At 40.4% G+C, this 21081-nt stretch overlaps 1 protein-coding gene across 6 annotated transcripts in view; it reads right to left on the bottom strand.

The window, feature by feature from the left end:
- FSTL4 (follistatin like 4) overlaps positions 1 to 21081 on the bottom strand; it is a 513621-nt gene that overhangs the window by 5745 nt on the left and 486795 nt on the right. For all 6 annotated transcript variants that reach the window (XM_070739266.1, XM_070739267.1, XM_070739268.1 and 3 more), the window contains 4 exons: positions 14254 to 14372; positions 13242 to 13391; positions 11664 to 11771; positions 4363 to 4472 (listed from right to left, as the gene is read on the bottom strand). In XM_070739266.1, coding sequence (XP_070595367.1) covers positions 4363 to 4472; positions 11664 to 11771; positions 13242 to 13391; positions 14254 to 14372 — 487 coding nt within the window. The remainder of the gene's footprint in view (positions 1 to 4362; positions 4473 to 11663; positions 11772 to 13241; positions 13392 to 14253; positions 14373 to 21081) is intronic.

Below are 21081 nucleotides of genomic sequence, written 5' to 3'. Positions count from 1 at the left end.
GATATATAGCAGCATTACTTTGAATGGGTTTTCATAATTTCTCAATCTATACAGTTTGTGATTCTCTCCCCCCTCCCCAAGATAACCATGGTCCTAATATTCCAATTCCTTTGATTGAAAACCATATTTCTGACAGTTCTAGTACAAGGAAACTCATTCTTACTCCAAATAATAATCATTATTGTAAATCACAAAGAATTTTGGGATTTTGGTGGATAGTGCATAATTACTGTATTTTTTGGAGTATAAGTTAGTTTTTGGGGAGGAAAATACTTATACTTTAGAGTATAAGTTAGTTTTTGGGGAGGAAAATAGGGGGAAATATCTACCTACCAGATATTCATCTGGCTAGCATCCTTAGTCTGGTCAGCTTCAGCACATTATTTTATCTCCTGGTAAGGGTTTAAAAAAAATTCTTCGCAGAGAGCAACAATGAAAGAGCTTGCAGGGTAAGATCGTTAGCAACTAGTTAGGGCTAAAAAAAAAGCTTTGGAAAAAAAGCTATATTCAGAGTATAAGACGCACCCAAAATTTTACCTCTTTTAGGGAGAAAAAAAGTGAGTCTTATACTCCAAAAAATATGGTATGTGTTTGCGTGCATGTGTAAACAGAAAAAAATAGAATTGAAAGCTGTACAATATCATGCATAAAATTCCTTAAGAAAAAAAGATTTTATATACTCAGATCCTGCAAATAACCCAAGGATTTAGTTTGTCTTGCATCAATTATAAATTAAAAAAGAAATGTAGTGCAGAAAATAAAAATGGTGTGTGACTAAGGAGTAATAAGATTATGCCTGCTGTTCCTTTGTATCAGGATGCATTGAAGTGCATTTTAAATAAAAATACTTTGTTTAAAGCTCTTCTTACAATATGCTTACAATAAATGTAAGGCTGCAGTTACATTTTTAAGTTACCAGTGGTAACTTTAAGACATAAACTTTAAGATAGGAGTTCAACTTCCTTCTCCATGGCTGGCTGGGGAATTCTGGGAGCTGAAGTTTACAAACCTAAAAGCTGCCAAGTTTGAGAAACACAAGCCTAAACGGACATCTGTTAGCTGGATTTATATGCTCATGGAGATTTCTTAGGAGACACACCAAGGGTTACTTTGACAGGTGAATGAAACAGATCAATGATACACCTGCTGTTATTAAATAAACATTCAAACATTTACTGTACATTCCCTCCATTTCTTTCCTCTTGTTGGCTCGATTTTGTTGTTGTTGTTCAAACCCAGAATTTCAACATTGCTAATTATGATTTCCTCAAGGAGGCAGCTTCAAAAATCATTAATTCATATTGACATCAATTCTTTTGTCATTCCATATGAGATAATAAGACTTAATATAGGGATTCTTCCAAGCTTCACCGCTTAGCTGAGTGTAACTCAGTCCAGTTTTGGACCTTGTACTAAATTATTGTTTGAGTTGACATGTTTGAGTTGACATTATGTATGTGAAATTCTTACTTGAAATCTAAATTGCAAAACTGAAGATAGGCTTGCAAGATCATTTGGGATTGGTGCTACTGTAACAGCACTCCATGGTAATCTCCCTGCCTGAGCTGGTGGATGCCATCTCAGTGTTTCCTATGGATTTCTCCAGGTTTATAATCCTGGAGGACTTCAATTTGTTCTCCCTGGGCTATCCTTTGTAACAGCTTGGGAGGTCATGGCCACCATGGTAGCAATGGGCCTATTCCAAGTAATTCATGGTCTGATTTGAAACATGTCACACATGATTTTCTCATCAGAGCAGTGGCAAGAAGGGATAGCTACCTTTGTCATGGTCAGAGCACAAATCTGATCGTGATCAAATTTTATTTATTATACTATTACTCCTTTCCGCCAAGATCTAAGGGTAATTGACTTAGGGATTTCATTTCAGGTTATTCAAACTATAGCAATGGTGTGATATGATTTGGATGGAGATGGGAAGCAGGTCAAAATTATCTGGCCAATTTGCATGACTTAAGTTTTAATCGAATGATGTCCATTACAATTCTATGGATCCATATTATTGCAATTTTATTACGGTTTTATTATGGGTTATTTAATATTTTATTTTATTGTATTATCCACATATTTTGTTATACATTCACTCTCTCTCTCTCTCTCACACACATAAACTGTATTTATGCTCTCTCTCTCTCTCTCTGTGTATGTGTATTTTTCTGTTGAGTCACCTGGTACAGTATATCCAGATATGGGAGGGAGCATACTTCTTCCTTTAATCTTTCCCCTGGCTCTGCTGATAAGGATGAAGAACTTGTGGCTTAGAGGATAAAAGCAGTGCCTAACAAGGTAAGCAGTCCAGGTTTGAACCCTAGAAGTGTACGGCTAGCTGATGAGAAAGATCTATACTAGTCTCCCTTTATTAGTATATATGTGAGTATCTGTGTACTTTATAAATGATAATAATTTGTATGTCACCATTGGCTGTGCAAATGTACATTGCTATTTAAAGCAAACATATACAATTTCTGAAATTAAAACAAAGCATACGGTATTTTTCCTTCATTAAAACAAATAACAACAAAAGTGTTGCCATGGCAAACTTTTGGCAACTCACTGGAAATGATTCTGGGTATTGTACAATCAACAGGCTTCATGAATATTCAAATCTCATCACTGGCTCAAGGTTGACTCAGCCTTCCTTCCTTCCAAGGTGGGTAAAATGAGGACCCGGATTGTGGGGGCAATATGCTGGCTCTGTTAAAAAGTGCTATTGCTAACATGTTGTAAGCCGCCCTGAGTCTAAGGAGATGGGTGGCATAAAAATTGAATAAATAATAATAGTAATAATTGCTTTATGATTTGATCATGGTTCCCCAACCTTTTTGGCTTTTCAGACCAGCTGGGATGGTTCTATGCAGACCTGCTATTTGTGCAAGCAGAGCACATGTGCATAAGCTTGTTTGATGCTCATGCAAATATAAATGCGTGCATGTGTACTTGCCCACCACTTATGTGGCCTGTACATGGTCCAGAGGTGGAGGCCCCTGGACTATCTGGTACATTTGCAGTGGCTCTCAGCCAAGAGTAGAAAGACACACATAAGAATTTCTGTGTTGCTACCGGTACGGTAAATGACACCGCATTGGTAGAGCTTGCTGTGCACACAGCTTCAATTATCTTGCACGCACATGCACATGTCCCAGTGGGGTTTTTTCTTCTGCGCATGCATAGGAAGCCAAATCTCATGAGGGTACGCATGCACATGCAAGATTTCAGTGATTTTTTTGTTTCTGCGCATGTGCAGAAGCAAAAAATCGCCGAAATCTCACACGCACTCACATAAATTTGTGAGATTTTGCTTCCTGCGCATGCACAGAAGCAAAAACATGCTGGGACATGTCCGTGCACAAGCTAACTGAAGTTGTGTGCACAGCGCACCAGTAGCGGTGGTAATAGGAATCCGCCCCTAGTGGGGAGGTATTCCAATTATTAATTTTCTTCTTGAAAACAATATGCGTTGGACTGCAAAAGCTGAAATCCATTTATTAGACCAGAACTTAAAATGTACATGATCAGTTGAAATTTTCATTAAATTAAATTAAAACAGAAACATAGAAGTCTGACGGCAGAAAAAGACCTCATGGTCCATCTAGTCTGCCCTTATACTATTTTCTGTATTTTATTTTAGGATGGATATATGTTTATCCCAGGCATGTTTAAATTCAGGTACTGTGGATTTATCTACCATGTCTGCTGGAAGTTTGTTCCAAGGATCTATTACTCTTTCAGTAAAATAATATTTTCTCATGTTACTTTTGATCTTTCCCCCAACTAACTTCAGATTGTGTCCCCTTGTTCTTGTGTTCACTTTCCTATTAAAAACACTTCCCTCCTGGACCTTATTTAACCCTTTAACATATTTAAATGTTTCGATCATGTCCCCCCTTTTCCTTCTGTCCTCCAGACTATACAGATTGAGTTCATTAAGTCTTTCCTGATACGTTTTATGCTTAAGACCTTCCACCATTCTTGTAGCCCGTCTTTGGACCCATTCAATTTTGTCAATATCTTTTTGTAGGTGTGGTCTCCAGAACTGAACACAGTACTCCAAATGTGGTCTCACCAGCGCTCTATATAGCGGAATACTCACTGACAATCTTGAGAATAGATGAACTAATGGAGAATTCTATCAGACTAGTCATGACTTCTCCATTGCTTCTTGGGGTCCATTCTGTCTGTCTGATATCATATCCTGTTTCTACACTCACAAGAGGCTTTACAGGAAATGTTATGTCTTCTTCATGAGTTTTTTTTAAAAAAAACAAGAATACAAAATCAAACTAGATTTATCTGTGATTCAGAAGAATTGTTATACCTAAGATACAACTGTTAGAGAATTCTTACCTCATGTGATTGATAATCAGATTTGTAGGTGGAATAAAATAATCATCCATTCCAGTTAGGTGGGTACCAATGATTTGTTGATTCTCTCCTGTACTTACTTCTGATATGACCTACCATAAATAAACAAACATTGTCCACTGATAGGAAGTACTGAAATAAGTAACTAGAAAGCCTAAAATGCATACGAGACCAATTGGATTATGGTCATCTGCATGATAATATTCTATGATGGTTACATCAGTTCCTAAAAATAAGTATGTTGATAAAAAGGCATCTCTGTGTAGGATTGTAAGATCAGAGACTAATTTCAATTTATGTTCAAGCTGTTTATAAACAATATAGACATGCAGGATTTGAAATTGTTCTACATCAAATCCTGCAATAATTTTTCCACACTAGCTACAATGTACATGGATGTTATTGTCTCCGGCCAATGTTGTGAATGATTGAATTGAATGAATGGGAATGACTGCATATGGGGTTTTTTACGATTTTATTAATAATTCCTTTTAAACAATAATTAGTTTTCTTCATACATATTGTTTTCATTATGTTGTACGCTGCCCTGAGTCACTTCGAGAAGGGCAGCATAGAAGACTAATAAATAAATAATAATGTTAATACAGATGAATGAGGACAGTAGGACAGGGACAGTAGGCACACTGGTGCACTTATGCACACCCCTTACAGACCTATTATATGGTGGCTTGCAATCCACAGCTAGATTGTGGCACAAGAGAAGGATGATGTGTTTTCTGAATGGAGAAAATGAAAATAAAGAAAATAAAGAAAATAACATGGAAGAAAAGAAATAAAACGAGAGAACTATATTTAGAGTAATTCTAAAACTAATTGCTAATAATTAAAAGTGATGTCTGATTAAATTATGATAAGAAGAATGGATGGTGGACTTCTATGATCCCATTATGCTTGAAGGATTGCTTTTGATTTAGTGGATATCTTGCAAACAAGATAAGGAAAGAGGTTACTAGTTCTTCCTTCCTCCATCATCTCCTTTCCCCCCTCTCCAGTATCTATTCTAGGGAATGACCTCCTCCAAAACCAAGGAGGATGAAGCAAGAGGCTGCAGAAGAGGACAAATCAACAGAAAGCATCTTCTCTTGCGTTTTCACTAAATGATGATTTTTGGATATCAAAAACCTCCCAGTGATGTTGAATATCTTCACCCAGTGATTCTGAAAGAACCGTTGTACATACCTGAACGGTCTTCTCGATGCACTGGAAGGAGAGTCCAACATGGGTAATTACCAATCCTATTGGTAGAGACTGAGTTAATTTAAATATTTAAATACGAGGTAGTCACCGCCCCTTAGCAGCCCCCAATACCTCAGTTTTAAAAACGAAGACAGTATAGAGGTAACACAATTTATTGAACTTTACCATATAACAATTAACTTTTAAACCTCGCAAACCCAATTACTCCGGCGACCTGGCAACTACGCCGGGTGGGTTTGGACTCTCCTTCCAGTGCATCGAGAAGACCGTTCAGGTATGTACAACGGTTCTTCTCCACTGCACTGGGAAGGAGAGTCCAACATGGGATATACCAAAGTTCACATCCCCTGGGAGGGAAAAGGCTGTGCCACGGTCGACGGAGAGGAACACACCCTCTGCAACACACGCCTCACAAAGGAAGCTTCAGCCGAAGCAACCGAGTCAAGTTTATAATGACGGATGAAAGTTGTAGGCGAAGCCCAAGTCGCTGCCTTACAAATGTCCTCAATAGATGCTTGGGTATGCCATGCTGCAGCCGCAGCCGCACTTCTGGTGGAATGCGCAGTTATGCCAGCCGGAGGCGACTGAGACCTAGCTTTGTACGCTTCTGCAATACAATCCCTAAGCCAGCGACTAATGGATTTAGATGAGACCCCAAGTCCCATAGATCTTTGAGCAAATGACACAAACATCCTGTCAGTTTTCCTGAACTCAGCAGTCCTTCTGATATAAATCTTTAAGACCCTCCTAACATCCACCTTGTGCCATCTCAACTCCAAAGGATGTTGACCATGTGTGCAAAAATCAGGAAGGACCAAGTCCTGTGATCTGTGAAAACCAGAGTTGACCTTGGGTATAAAGACCGGGTCCAGTCTCAGCACCACTCTGTCCGAGTGGAACACGCACAGTTCTAATCGAGTAGACAGAGTCGACAATTCGGACACTCGGCGCGCAGATGTGATCGCCACAAGAAATGCAGTTTTAATTGTTAGTAGTCGAAGTGGAATAGACCTTAGCGGCTCAAAAGGAGGTGCAGTAAGAGCTTTCAACACGAGAGATAGGTCCCAAGTCGGGAACCTATGAATCTGAGGTGAGTGGGAGTTGACTGCTCCTTTAATAAAGTCCCGTATCCAAGGGTGTTGTGCTAGCGAACGAGATTGAGGCACCTGTACAATGGTCGCGAGAGCAGCTATTTGCCTCTTCAAGGTATTTGGTGCCAGACCTCTATCAACTCCTGCTTGCAGGAACTGTAACACCAGAATAACCGAGGCTTGTTGAGGGTTAGAACGCTGCTCTAAACAAAACTTACAAAAGGCCGCCCATGTAGCCTGATAAATTCGTACCGTAGACGGACAACGAGCAGCCTGCATGGTAGATACAACATTGTCCGGTATACATTGGTTTCTCAATCTGAGCCTCTCAAGTGCCAGGCGGTCAGCTGGAACCATTGAGGGTTCGGATGACAAACTGACCCCTGGCTCAACGATATTTCGCAATCTGGAATCCTCCACGGGGGAGACACAGAAAAGGCTATCAGGTCTGCAAACCAAGGGCGTCTCGGCCAGTGGGGAGCCATCAATATCAACTCCGCTCCTTCTTGCACCATCTTGTCCAATGTTCTTTGAATAAGGCATGTTGGTGGAAATGCGTAAAGCAGACCTTTGGGCCAGGGAGACAGCAGGGCGTTGACCCCTTCCGCCCCTGGCGTTGTGAACCTGGAATAGAACCTGGGCAATTGGGCGTTGTCCGGGGTTGCAAAGAGATCCACTGATGGAACCCTGAAGCGGTGGCTTATGCTGTTGAAAAGAACTGGGGCGAGTCGCCATTCCGACGGATCCAGGGTCGCCCTGCTCAACCAGTCCGCTTGCACATTGCTGGTCCCCGCAATGTGCTCCGCCGTCAATGAAGCCAGATGAAGTTCGGCCCAATCGAAGAGAGCCGTAGTCTCGAGCATGAGACGCTGTGACTTCGTGCCCCCCTGATGATTGAGGTGGGCCCTGGTCGCTACATTGTCTGTTAGGACCAGTATGTCTCTGCCTTGAACCCAGCAAGTAAAGGCTCGAAGTGCCAGAAACACTGCCCTGAGCTCCAGGAAATTGATATTGATAGGAGTCAGGTCGCCCTGAGACCATAGACCCTGGGCCATATGAGGACCCATGTGAGCCCCCCAACCCAACAGACTCGCATCTGTGGTCAGAACCAAGCGTTCGTGGCTGTGGAGAGGGGAACCCCGGAATAGCGCTGGGGACAACCACCATTTCAGTGATTGTTTGACGTATGCTGGAAGCCTCACCTGCCGGTGAGAGTGGCTCACCTTGTTCTTTTGGTACGGCAGTAGGAACCATTGGAGACTCCTGATGTGGTGTCGAGCCCATGGTACGATTCCTATGGATGATACGAGAGTCCCAAGTACCTTGGACAACATGGCCAGCGATACCTGATGTTGTCGACACAGATTGCTGACCAGTCGCCGAATGTTGAGGAGTCTTTCCGGTGTCAAAGATACCGTGTCCTGGGTAGTATTTATAATAGACCCCAGATGCTGGATGCTTGTAGAGGGAAAAAGATGACTCTTTTCCTCGTTGATGGTATAGCCATGTCGCTCCAGGACGTGTCGTGTAACAGTCAAATCCTGTTGCGCCTGGGGCAGTGACTTGGACATAACGATGATGTCGTCCAAGTATGCCATCACCCGTACAGACTGGGCCCTGATATGCGCCGTCAAGATGTCCATCAGCTTTGTAAATGACTGAGGCGCCGAGGACAGGCCGAACGGCATCGCCCTGTACTGGTAGTGGGTACCGTGCAGGCAGAACCTGAGAAAGCGACGATGGGCCGGCCAAACAGGAACGTGCAGGTAAGCATCTTTCAGGTCTATTGACGTTAGAAAATCGTGATGACGAATAGAGGCGAGAATCGATTGGAGAGAGTGCATTCAAAATCTCCGATATCGGATGAAGGCATTCAGGGATCTTAGATTCAGGATCATCCTGAACTCTCCTGATGCCTTTGGCACGAGGAAAACGATGGAATAGAACCCTGTGCCTTTGGCATGCTCGGGCACCCTCTCTATCGCCTTGATATTCAAAAGATGGTCTATCTCCTGCTGCAAATGATGTTTTTTCAGCGGATCCCGTGTTGATGGACATTGGACAAACCGGTGTGGTGGGGGCTGAAGAAACTCCAGACGCAACCCTTGAGAAATTGTGGCTATCGCCCATTTGTCGGTGGAGATACTTCTCCAGGAGGCACTGAAAAGTTGTAGTTTGCCTCCTATGGGCGCTAGCGGAGACAAGTCACTTGGAGTTGCGTTTGAAGCCCCTTTGGTTTCCCCTGAAGGGCCGTCTCACCTGCTGATACCCCCTCGGTCGGTCTTGAAAGGCCACACGGTCACTCCGAAAGCCTGACTGACCATACTGGCCTTGTTGGAAAGGCCTGACATTCTGACCCACCGACGAGGAGGAGTCCCAACGAAATGGCTGGCGACGATTATAGGGGTTAGCCCGACGCTCCTGTCTTCTGTACGCTCTGGGAAGGGACTTCCGTTTGTCCTTGTCCTCAATGAGGACCGGATCCAAGGCTTCTCCAAACAGTTTTTCTCCTTGGTACGGGGAGGAAGCCAGGTTCCATTTGGACTTGAGGTCCGCCGGCCAGTTCCTCAGCCAAAGGAGACGCCTGGAAGCCAGTGAAGTTGCCATCCCTCGAGCCGAAAACTTCGCTGCATGGAGGGTAGCATCCGCAGAGAATTCTGCTGCAGCTAATAGCTTACTGATGTCCTGTCATAAACGGCCATCCTCTGGGCCTAGACGGGCCTGCACCTCTTGCAGCCATATTATGGAGGCCCAATTGAAAAAGGAGGCAGCCGTGGCTGCCCGAAACCCCCAACTGGCCATTTGATGCGACTTACGCAATAAAATCTCCGCCTTTCTATCCTCTGGTTTCAAACTATCGCCAGTCTCAGAGGGAACCAAAGCCTTTGAAATCAGAGTCATTACTGGCTGGTCAATGGGCGGAAACTCCAACAGCTTCTCCATATCCTCATCCAGAGTATAGAATTTCCTCTCCATGACCGAAGGTCCTTGAGCCGCTGCTGGAGTCTGCCAAGGGCGCTTAATACTTTGTTTAAAGATATCCGAGGATGGTACATGGTCAGTCTCGGGCTGAGGCTCTTTAAAGAGTACTGCAGATGGTTTAGGGTCCTCAGTAGAATCTGTAACTTTAGTAGGACCTGGCAAGTCCGCTGTTTGCTTTGCCTTATGAAGTAGAACCTTGAAATAAGAAGCCTTAAAGAGACCAGCCACTACTGGGTGTTCAGGAGTGGTCTCGTCATCTGAGAAATCATACTCTTTCTCAGTGTCTTCCAATTGGAAAGGCTCTTCAACCCAGGACCCCATACCCGAGAGGGGCGGTACTGACCAAGGATTTCTTGTTGGACAAGGGTGACGTGTGTTCTGCATCTTTGCTGCCATCCCCTGGGAATATGCATCAGTGACAAGCTCCTGCAACGCTGGAGACATCTGTTGCCATGTGTCAGGGTGCACTCTAAGCCCAGCTGCAGTGGGTGTAAAGGTTGCTGAAGGCCCACTTTTCATAGAATGAGGTGCTGAAGGTGGCCTGGCTTGACTAAGGCCTGATGCAGATTGACCAGCTGCAGGCAGAAATGGGCCCTGCGTTTCTGGGGACCAATCCCTTTCTGACAGGGTTTCTGTTGGTCTCAACCCAGAATATGGAGCTAGTGGATCCCTGGCCTGGAACATCAACTGCGCAGGGAGAGGCGAGGCAATTCTTGGTGTTAGAATGGCTGCCTCCAGCCTCTGCTCCAATGCTTTAATGCACCTCTCTGCCTCTTTGAGAGAGGAAGAGGAGGCCTGCACCTTGGACTTTTCTTTGGGCTTTGACTTGCCCTTATCTTTGGACACCAAATTGGGGGAGGATGCCTTCTCAGCAGTTTTCTCCTCCATTACTACTCACGAGCACTGTTGTTAACAATAGATCTGGAAAGCCAACGCTGCTCGGAACGAGAGCTGACAGCCAAAATGGCGATTTAAGCTCCTCAGGGAATGACGCCTGTGTAACACCATCGTTGGTCGCGCCCACAGAGTGGGCGGAGAGCAACTGTTTCCCGCTTAAAAATGGCGGGCGCGGGTCAGCAACAGCCCCAAAATGGCGGGCGCGGCTAGAAATCTCCGCAATCTTGCCACCTACTTCCTACTCGGGGACCGACCTCCCCATCTGAAAAGAGCCTGCCCAGCCGGCCTAATAGCCCTCCTTGCCGTTCCAGCGGCTTATACGGGCTGCAGCAATTCGACGGTCCCTGTTGCGGCGGCGGCGCGGCTTTACTCTTCAGCGCCGAACAGCTGAGAGGCGCTGGCGTTGTGCCAGGTACTCGTCTTCAAGGGGAAAGGCAATCCCCGAGCCTCCCAGTTAGGGGGGCGGACCCCCTCACCTTCGACTCTCAGCCGGGTATGGCCTCTGAGGCCAGTGACCCCAGGCTGAGGTGCTCCCCGCTTAGGATATGCCCGCTGAGGGAAGGGATCCCCGGGAAGAGAAACGGTGGGGGTAATGCCCACGGAGGGCAGAAACCCCTTTCCAAAGGCTCCTCTTCATTCTGCAAGAGAAAAAGGGAAAAGGAGAAAAAAGAAGACAAGTTATTTATTAAAAAACATTAATACTTCAAAGAAGATACACTTAAAAACAGTCTCTACACTTAGACTGAGTTTTTAAAACAGAGGTATTGGGGGCTGCTAAGGGGCGGTGACTACCTCGTATTTAAATATTTAAATTAACTCAGTCTCTACCAATAGGATTGGTAATTACCCATGTTGGACTCTCCTTCCCAGTGCAGTGGAGAATAGTCAGTACCTTTCAACAAGCACATGTTGGCTTGTTGAAAGGTACTGGCTGTCAGGTCTGAATTAAGACTGCTTAAAATAAAACAAAAGATGGAACTACTCTGAGCAGAGGAGTGGGTACAAAATTGGCATGCAAATGAACACTTATATTTCTATTTTTAAAACCCTATTTATAGAAAACACATTGAACTATTAAACTCATTGGAAACTTACCTGTAGCGTTGGATGGGATTTCTTCATATTCCCCCAACTAAGTATCCATATTTGGTCATGTGATTTATCATAATGTAACTTCACTGGCAGAGGATCAACATCCAGAGACTTCAAAGAAACAACAACAACAACAACAAAACCAATTGTGTTAGCTATTTTTCATGAAGAGGGAATGCAATCTCTGAATCTGGAAACTAATGCAGTTAACAAACTGCTAATGAAAATTGCTGGATATGTTTTTCATTTTCTATTAAAATCAGACAACATAGCCTGCTGTTTCTACTGTAAATGCCCTGTAGAAGACCTCAGGGCCCACTGAGACCTCCTCCTTATATTAGTACTACTAATGTAATCTATGATAACATCCTGTACATGGTCTCCCAGCATCCTTTTTGCATATGCAATTTGCATCCAGATTCATGCTATTGGCATCAACCAAAGACTTAAGTCTAGTGGCTTTTCTTCATTACATTCAGCTACTGTATAAGGAGCTTTGGAATGTTCCCTTCACTGTAAAATGCTTGCCATTTTCCCAAAACTTGCTTGCATCCATCTATCCATCCATCCATCTATCTATCTATCTATCTATCTATCTATCTATCTATCTATCTATCTATCTATCTATCTATCTATCTATCTATCTATCTATCCTTTCTTCTCCCCTCCCCCTCTCTCTCTCACAGAGTCATGTGATTTTATACATTATACATTTTATACATTAGGACACAGTAAAAATCACCTGGTCCCTAGTGGGTTTTAATTGTAGGTAAATACAACCTCAGATAAAGAAGAACACATCATATATTACACCATGTCATGGTGGAAGTCAATAGAATGGAATGACTACTTGGAAGTTAATGTCATTAATTTCAGTGCATATGCAGTCATTGCTGTGTAAAATATTATTGGTTTTCATTGTACTCAATAGGATCTATTTTAATTAATGATGATATGCAAAGATCAGGCTTCATGTATTATAGATATTCTTACAACAGGATAGAAACTTTATGTACTTATACATTAGTTCTGATCACATACACACACATACACACATACATTACTGTACATACATCACATACATTACTGTATATTGAATAGTGATATAAGAAAATAATTTCAGTCTTGGCAAATCCTGAGAATCATACATGCCAGTGATGAGTTGCTCCTGGTTCAGCCCAGTTCTTCAAACAGCATGAGCATTGGGAAGCTCCACCCACCAGCCTGGGACACTTCTATGCATATGCAGAAGTATTGCATGTGCGCTAACTGATAGCAACAGGTTTTAGAACCCACTACTGGAACATGCATATGTTCATTGATTTTTTAGAACCCATTAGAAGTGTGCAGTAGAAAATGACACTTTTTCTACTGGCCATTTTATCTTGCTTGTAATAGAAACCTTGTATTTATAACAAGCTACAAATAGGGCTTTTCTCCCTCAACTAACAGACTAAATAGTAGACTGAACACCATGGTTAAGGCAGTGGCTAGAATTTCCTCAGGGAAACAGCAAAATTATTTTCATTGTCAAGGCTATTTTCTCCATCTTAAAACATCTAGTTGTCAGTGTAAGATTACCTGAATGATTTTTTGTGTCTGAATATCAAGGATCATTATTCTATTCCACTTAGGCTGAGTAACATAAATATATTTGTCTCTAACATTGACAGCAGAAGCCCAGAGGCAAGACTGAACAATTTCACCTTCAAGAGTAGGACAGATATCTGCCTGAAATAAAAAGAAGAATAGAGTTTGAATCTCTGTCAAACATATTCACATAGAGGGAACGCTCCCCCCACAAACCTGAGGATGTTAAGTAAAAATTATGCATTTGTTTATGCATTTAAGAACAGGAAATTTTCTTACTTGTACTAGGAACAGCTTTGTGCTCTTTAGTATGCAATACTCTGAATTTTATTTTATTTATTATTTAGATGTATAATCCACCTTGTCCCCCAAAACTCAAAGCATATCTCTCCAGCATAAATATTAACTTTCAGTTTGGATCTGTTGTTCTGCATTCAAAATTGCATTTTTTTAATAGCCAAATGCAATGTACCATGTCAACCAACAAGCACCAAACTCAACTTTATATTTTTACTTATACATATTTGTATAATTTGTTCTGCCTTTTCATAATTCAATTAGGCTCAGGTTTCTCAATTAAGTGAGGCTCAAATTAGGTTCATATTTCTCAGTCTGTGGCTTGAAACCCGACAAATTCGGCCCTCCAGAGGAATTCCACCTTAGAGCAATTTGGGTGAAGTTGTCACAGTATTTTTTTTAAAAAAATCACTTGATGTGGTTTGCACAGGCAAGAAGGGACACTGTTAAAAATTAATTTTGTGCTTGCTCCTTTTATAAACCTATTATAGTACCACAAAATGTATAAATCCTCTAGTATATAGATTAATATTTAATTATTAAAACTAAGAAGTATATTCATTTCCTCAACACATCATCAATGATATTTTGCTTATAGGGGAGATATGACTTAGTTAGAAGCCACCATATCTACAGAGTTTAAGAATCCCTGCATTAGATCAACATTATCAATACTCTAGATATAAATCATTGACTCCAGACTTACATAACTGGTGAATACTTTCTCATTTGGTTTGATATGTCTGTGGATCTCACAGTCAGTTGGTTGAATTATTGTAATTCCATCCTCAGAAAAAACATAGAACATACTTCCCACACTGAGCCCTTGAAGACAAAAATAGAACAGAAAGAGAAAGGGAAGAAAAGTCATATTTCCTATGTCTAAAAGCAAAATGAAAGCCAAACCAGAAAAGGAAAGTACTAACAAGGAAAGGCTGGAAGGAAAAGGAAAAACACCTAAAAATTAAGATGTTTTTGGTGCATTCACAAAATTAAAGTTTATATCACATGTATGGCTTCAAGGTGTGGGAAAAGAGGTACAGGTGGACCCAAAAATGTTTTGCCTTGGTGGTAGCAGTCAAAACTTCAAATAAGGAACTGGGGTCATAAGTCTTTACATGAAAAAAGAGACCGCTAACCGTTTTGGTTTTTCAGGAAAATGCCTCAAAGGCAGAAATCCTATAACTTATTTAATTTATTATTAGATTTGTTACTATATATTGTTTTTATTATTGCTGTGAGCCGCCTCAAGTCTACGGAAAGGGGTGGCATACAAATCTAATAAATAATAATAATAATAATAATAATAATAATAATAATAATAATATATTTATTTATTTATTAGACTTCTATGCTGCCCTTCTCGAAGCGACTAATGGATTGCACATAGTTCCAAACTGAAGCAATACATGTTATCTATGGCTTTTGTTTGTGTGTCTAATAGACTTTGGGGATCAGTCCACTTCTCGTAGCCACCAAAGCAAGGACATTTTTGAAATTTTGCAAACTCTAATTCACGAATATGGAACCTTTTAGCATTGCAACAGCACTCATCTGTGAAAACTGGGGCATTCCAGAAGTTTGAGAAAAACAATTTGTCAATGAGCTGCTAGTAAAAGATTGCATTCTACATTTATGCTTAATGAGAATGTCCCATGACTTAGGCAGAGGACTTCATATTCCATTACATGCAGAAGCAGTAATAAATACATTGTATGCTGTATTGAGCAGCTTTTCCATCATTTTTCAGCAATCCAATCAATACAATGATCAGAGTACAGATTTATACTGGCTGTTTTGTAATGGCTACTGTTCATTCCAAGTGAGATTGATAGTGTACTTATCTGCCAAACATCCATAGTTCTGTTGTGGTTAAAATTTGTTTTACTACTTTTTTTCCGGTTTTGAATGGAATGTACATATATATATATATACACACACCATATATTAATTTAAAATATCAATTGTTACAGATAGTAATTCTGCTTCAGCTAGTGATCCCCAAGCTCCTGTTCAGACTAGAAATGTTCTGGAGTAGATCACATGCTTCCAGGACTAGAAATTAATCCAGTTTAAGTTAACCACTTTCACTCCCACTTATTTCAAGGAGAGATATGGTAATTCAAATCATGCTATTACTACAACTGAGAGTGCATTGTCAGAATGAGAGACAGTTTAATAATTTTAAAAGGTCTTTGATTGGGATAACTGCTTCTTTTTTTTCTTTTTTTTAAAAGAACAGTTCCAGATAATACTTATTTTCTTGGTTGATGGATGTGAACTTGCAGAAAAATAGAGTAAAGAAACCCAGTGGTACCTGGATTATTCAATCTTATTATGTTTCAACCTATGGTGTTTAGTCTCCTAGTTATACCACAGAAATACCCCAGTTAAGGCATCAAAATGGGTCTAGAAGAATGAAGCTTAAATGTGATGCTAGTGAGGAACCATGCATTTCTGAAAAGATAGCTAATGCTTGGCAACTTTAATTGCTGTGGACTTTGGCTCAAAGTTTCTTAGTTAATTACTGAGAACTTTTTCAGATCCCATTCAACAGGGTTTAAATATGCACATTTGGAAGGTGGAGTTTAGCCTCTGATTAAATGATTATACATCTGCAGATTTTATATAAATTATATATCTGCAGATATATAACACTGGGAGATTTTTAAATCAAATTGTAACAATCATACAGTAATTTATCTGTAATTGTAAATTATGAACAGTTCATTCACACTAACTTCCTATTCTGCATGATTGTTTGGATAAAAATACACGATCCACATTCTAGATTTGATATGTCATGGTAATGGTAATGGTAATATCAAGAATGTATTTAATGTTGTTTATGTAGTAGCGATACAAATACACAATCATGATATACAGTGGTACCTCGTGATATGAACCCCTCGTGATACAAACCCCTCGTGATACGAACCCCTCGTGATACAAACCCGAGGTTCGGAAAATTTTTGCCTCTTCTTACAAACGTTTTTCGGCTTACGAACCCACCACAAATTGCAAAATGGCGCTCCACTGGGTGCCATCGCCCGGCTGTCACCTTTTAAAACAGCCGGGGGGCTTCTCGGCGTTCTCCTGAACTTCCGGGTTCGGGTTAGGGTTCCGGAGGCTGCCGAGAAGCACCCAGCTGTTTCAGAAGGTTACAGCTGGGTGCCGCCGCTCGGCGGAGCGCCGTTTTTGCGATCGGCGGTGGCTGGAAAGGAGGTGGGAAATCCCAATAAGGAATTCCATGAGCAGAGCTTTGACGTCATGAAGATGGACGGACGTCTTCGTGATGTCAAAGCTCCGCCCATGGAATTGCACCATTTTGTGATTTTTTTTCTTTTTGCACGCATTAATCGCTTTTACATTGTTTCCTATGGGAAACAATGTTTCGTCTTACGAACTTTTTGCCTTACAAACCTACTTCCGGAACCAATTAAGTTCGTAAGACGAGGTATTACTGTATTTTCTATTAAAATACAAGAATCAATATTTCAATTGCTAAAAGTTATGTCTACTTTTATAAAGTACAGTATTCTCTTTCAATTATTTTGTCTTTTGAACAGTATTTAGATCTAAATGGGCCCTTAGAATTCTTCATTTCACATAGCATTCTCTTCCAAGGAACATCTTTGTTTCCCCCCCCCCCATTTGAAGTATCCTATTGAATTGATTTCAAAGAAAGATAATGTAACCCCATGACTGAATAAGTTTTCTCTCAGGGATATTAACTTGCAACACAGCAAAGCATTATACACAAAGAATGGTTTTCACAATCTTTTTGCAGATGAATAAAATTTAATTTTCTCCTATCAGTATATCTTGGTTCTTCATTATTTGAAGTCTGATTGTCTTGTCCTCATTCTGAAATATCCAGTGCAGCAAATTTTAAAATTCAGGAATAACTGACATAGCAACTCAGAAGGCATTGCAACATTCATTGCCATTGTCTATATGAGGTTACATTTATTTGAAATTAATCTTAAAACTGCCTTTCTGATTTTCTCAGCATTTTGTAATAGATATTTTATATGTCTACTTGTCTGTTTGCTATTGCTCTATTTAATCATGTGTGACTATTTCTACTTTCATATCATGAGAGATGAATGAGGACATTAGAGAATTGGAAAAAGAAAGGAAGGAGGGTAGTTTCTGTAGGTCGGATCTGCGGCTTCTTGAGCCCATGAACCAAGCTGAAAACTGTAGGAGATCCTGAAAATATAATATTTGTATTTTCTTTATTGCAAAGTTCATTTCACTGTTATATCACTATTACTGATGTCTTTAATAAGAGTTCTAAGCAATCTAAGAAACCTTATGATGCTAAGGGCTAAAGGATACAGCCTTTCATCACAGGGTGCCATCAATATGGATTATTTTAGTAATTTAGCATGATGCCAAGCTGTTTATAGGTCCGCCAAAGGTCTAGAAAGTTAGCCATGAACACATTTGGTCATAATTAGCATTTGTTAAGTTCAAAAAGTTAAACAAGAATTCCCATGCTGAATGTTTTGCATGTGCAAATATATAAGAACATTTATAAATAAAAATATATTTTGATACATGGATGAATATGTATCTTGTATTTTCATATAATATCTTTAGATCCGAAATGTCAGCATCCATGACCCTATCCTGTTGTGTTATGTCATGTCCTGCCCTACCCTACCCTATACTATACTATCCTTTTTGCAAATGACCCAATGTTTCCTTTCCAAATGAACATTTCATAGTGACTGTTTATGTTGCAACCTCATATATTTTTCAAAACGATAGTGTGGAATAAGGCCAGGGTTGGATGCCTTCCAATCCTATTGTGACATGTTATAAGACAGTGATGGCGAACCTTTTTTTCCTCCGGTGCGGAAAGGGCGTGGCCGTACGCTCTCGCACATGTGCCCACAACCCTAACTCAATGCCTGGGGAGGGTGCAAACAGCTTTCCCCACCCCTGAAGGCCCTCTGGAGACCGGAAATGGCCTGTTTCCCAACTTCTGGTGGGCCAAGTAGACTTGTGTTTTACTTTCCCCAGGATTTCCCTGGAGGCTCTCTGGAAGCTAAAAACACCCTTGCAGAGCTTCTGGGCAAGCCAAAAATCAGCTGGCCGGCACACACATGCACATTGGAGCTGAGCTAGGGCAATGGTTCGCATGCCAGCAGATATGGCTCCGCATACCACCTGTGGCACCCATGCCATAGATTCACCATCACTGTTATAAGAAATATTTGAATCTTGAAAATGTTTGATTGTTCAAAGCTGTGTATAAGAACTAAATGCATAACTGCTAAATAAGCAGACATGGATAATAAGCAGTGTTCTGTTTTGCTTAGAGAAATGAGTGTGGCCATTTCCCCCACCCCACCCTTCTACAGGGTAATGAAGAAATCTGGTACTGAATAAGATGGCTAAATTAAATAATCTATACAAACAGGATTATGAAGAATGACAGGGAATGGTTAGTATAGTTTATAGGTCAAAAATAAATATTATTCTGCTAATCGTGATGATAATACAGTGTTCCCTCGATTTTCGCGGGTTCGAACTTCACGAAAAGTCTATACCACGGTTTTTCAAAAATATTAATTAAAAAAATATTTTGTGGGGTTTTTTCCATGTACCATGGTTTTTCCCACCTGATGACATCATATGTCATCGCCAAACTTTCATCTGCCTTTAATAAATATTTTTTAAAATAAACTTTAATAAATAAACATGGTGAGTAATAATCTGAATGGTTGCTAAGGGAATGGAAAATTGCAATTTAGGGATTTAAAGGGTTAAGAGAAGGCTTGTGATACTGTTCATATCCAAAAATAGTGTATTTATTTCCGCATCTCTACTTCATGGAAATTCGACTTTCGCGGGTGGTCTCAGAATGCATCCCCCACAAAAAGCAAGGGAACACTGTATATTTAAACTCTTAATAATGTTTTTTTAAAACATGTGGAAGATCTAATACACTCTGCCTAACCTAGATGCTTTTCAGAGGGGTGAATTTCAACTCCCAGAATATTTAATAATGACAATGCAGTTGAAGAATTCTGAGGGCGGAAGTTCATAGAGGTAGAAAATGTCAAGGTGGGACAAGACTGACCTGGCCCCATTTTGAAAATTTATATTACTGTATTCGTATTGTTCCAATTATGCAATTGGTTTGCCTGTGCCTTAAACTGAGACTGGCCAACCTTGCTAACCCTAGGGGAAGATCAGTGGAGAATGGTTTCTTATGGATTTATTAAAGCAGACAAGCACATTATCACTACAACAAGACAATGTTACTGCAGTACCTTCCTCTCGCCACAGTATGTTTGCAACTGCAGCATCAGAGAAATGCGAGAGCCAGAAAATGGAAACAAAAAACAGTGTCAACATTTCATTGTAGCAGTTAAAGGAGTTAATACTCTTTTGTTACTTTTTTTTACACAATAACAATTTCTGTAATTTTTCCAGAGAAATGAGGTTGTTGGAAGGAACCTCATCAATTTTGAATTTCTCTGTTAGAATTACAGACACCCCTTCCCCTCCCAGTCAAAGTATTTGTACATTGGAAAACCATCACGTTCACTTAAGTATCTTGGATTTTTGTCTGCATAACAGTGGTAATCTTTGAGACCACTCACTGTAATCACACAGAGCAGGTATACCAACCACAATCATGTCTAGGCTATACATAACTTCCTAGAGATCAAAAATAAATATTATTCTGCTAATATTAAAATAAAATATTATTTTACTGAAAGAGTAGTAGATCCTTGGAACAAACTTCCAGCAGACGTGGTTGGTAAATCCACAGTAACTGAATTTAAACATGCCTGGGAAAAACATATATCCATCCTAAGATAAAATACAGAAAATAATATAAGGGCAGACTAGATAGATCATGAGGTCTTTTTCTGCCGTCAGTCTTCTATGTTTTCTATGTTTTTCTAATAGCGATGATAATATGTTTAAATTCTCTATAATGGTTTTTTTAAAAATGTGGTAGATCTAATACAGTCTTCCCAACCTAGCTGCTCTTCAGAATAGCCTTGGTTAGCCTGGTACATGTTTGCTTGCTAAAAGCATAATCTGTTTTCCTCCAAGAACAATCCCACTATTTTATGTAAACTAGAATATCTAATGTAGTGGCTACCTTATTATAGCCAATGCACTCCTGGCCTCTTTCAGCTGTGGACTTTAGGGCTATTCTGCCATCTAACATAAGATGGCAACATGCTGTTTGTTACTGAAAGAAAATTATTTAGGCAGACATATTCAATTCCAATTCTCTCCTGTTGATTTTGTGATATATAGTACACACCGGAATTAACGCCATACATTTTTACAGTTAACTATAAAATATCTTACAGGTAGATTTTTTTTTAAAGTTATGTGTAAATTGGACTTTAAGGAATTTGTCACAGGTAATGTCACCTAGCAATCTGCATGAATGATGAAGGTAACAAAACCAATCCAAATAGAACAATCAGCTTCAACTGCCAGCGTTAGTGTTATCTAAAGAAAATGAATGCTAATCTGAGTAATGCTTTTA

The sequence above is a fragment of the Erythrolamprus reginae genome, chromosome 2, assembly GCF_031021105.1.
Source record: "Erythrolamprus reginae isolate rEryReg1 chromosome 2, rEryReg1.hap1, whole genome shotgun sequence".
Lineage (NCBI taxonomy): Eukaryota > Metazoa > Chordata > Lepidosauria > Squamata > Dipsadidae > Erythrolamprus > Erythrolamprus reginae.
This window is presented reverse-complemented; position numbering and strand designations above follow the sequence as displayed.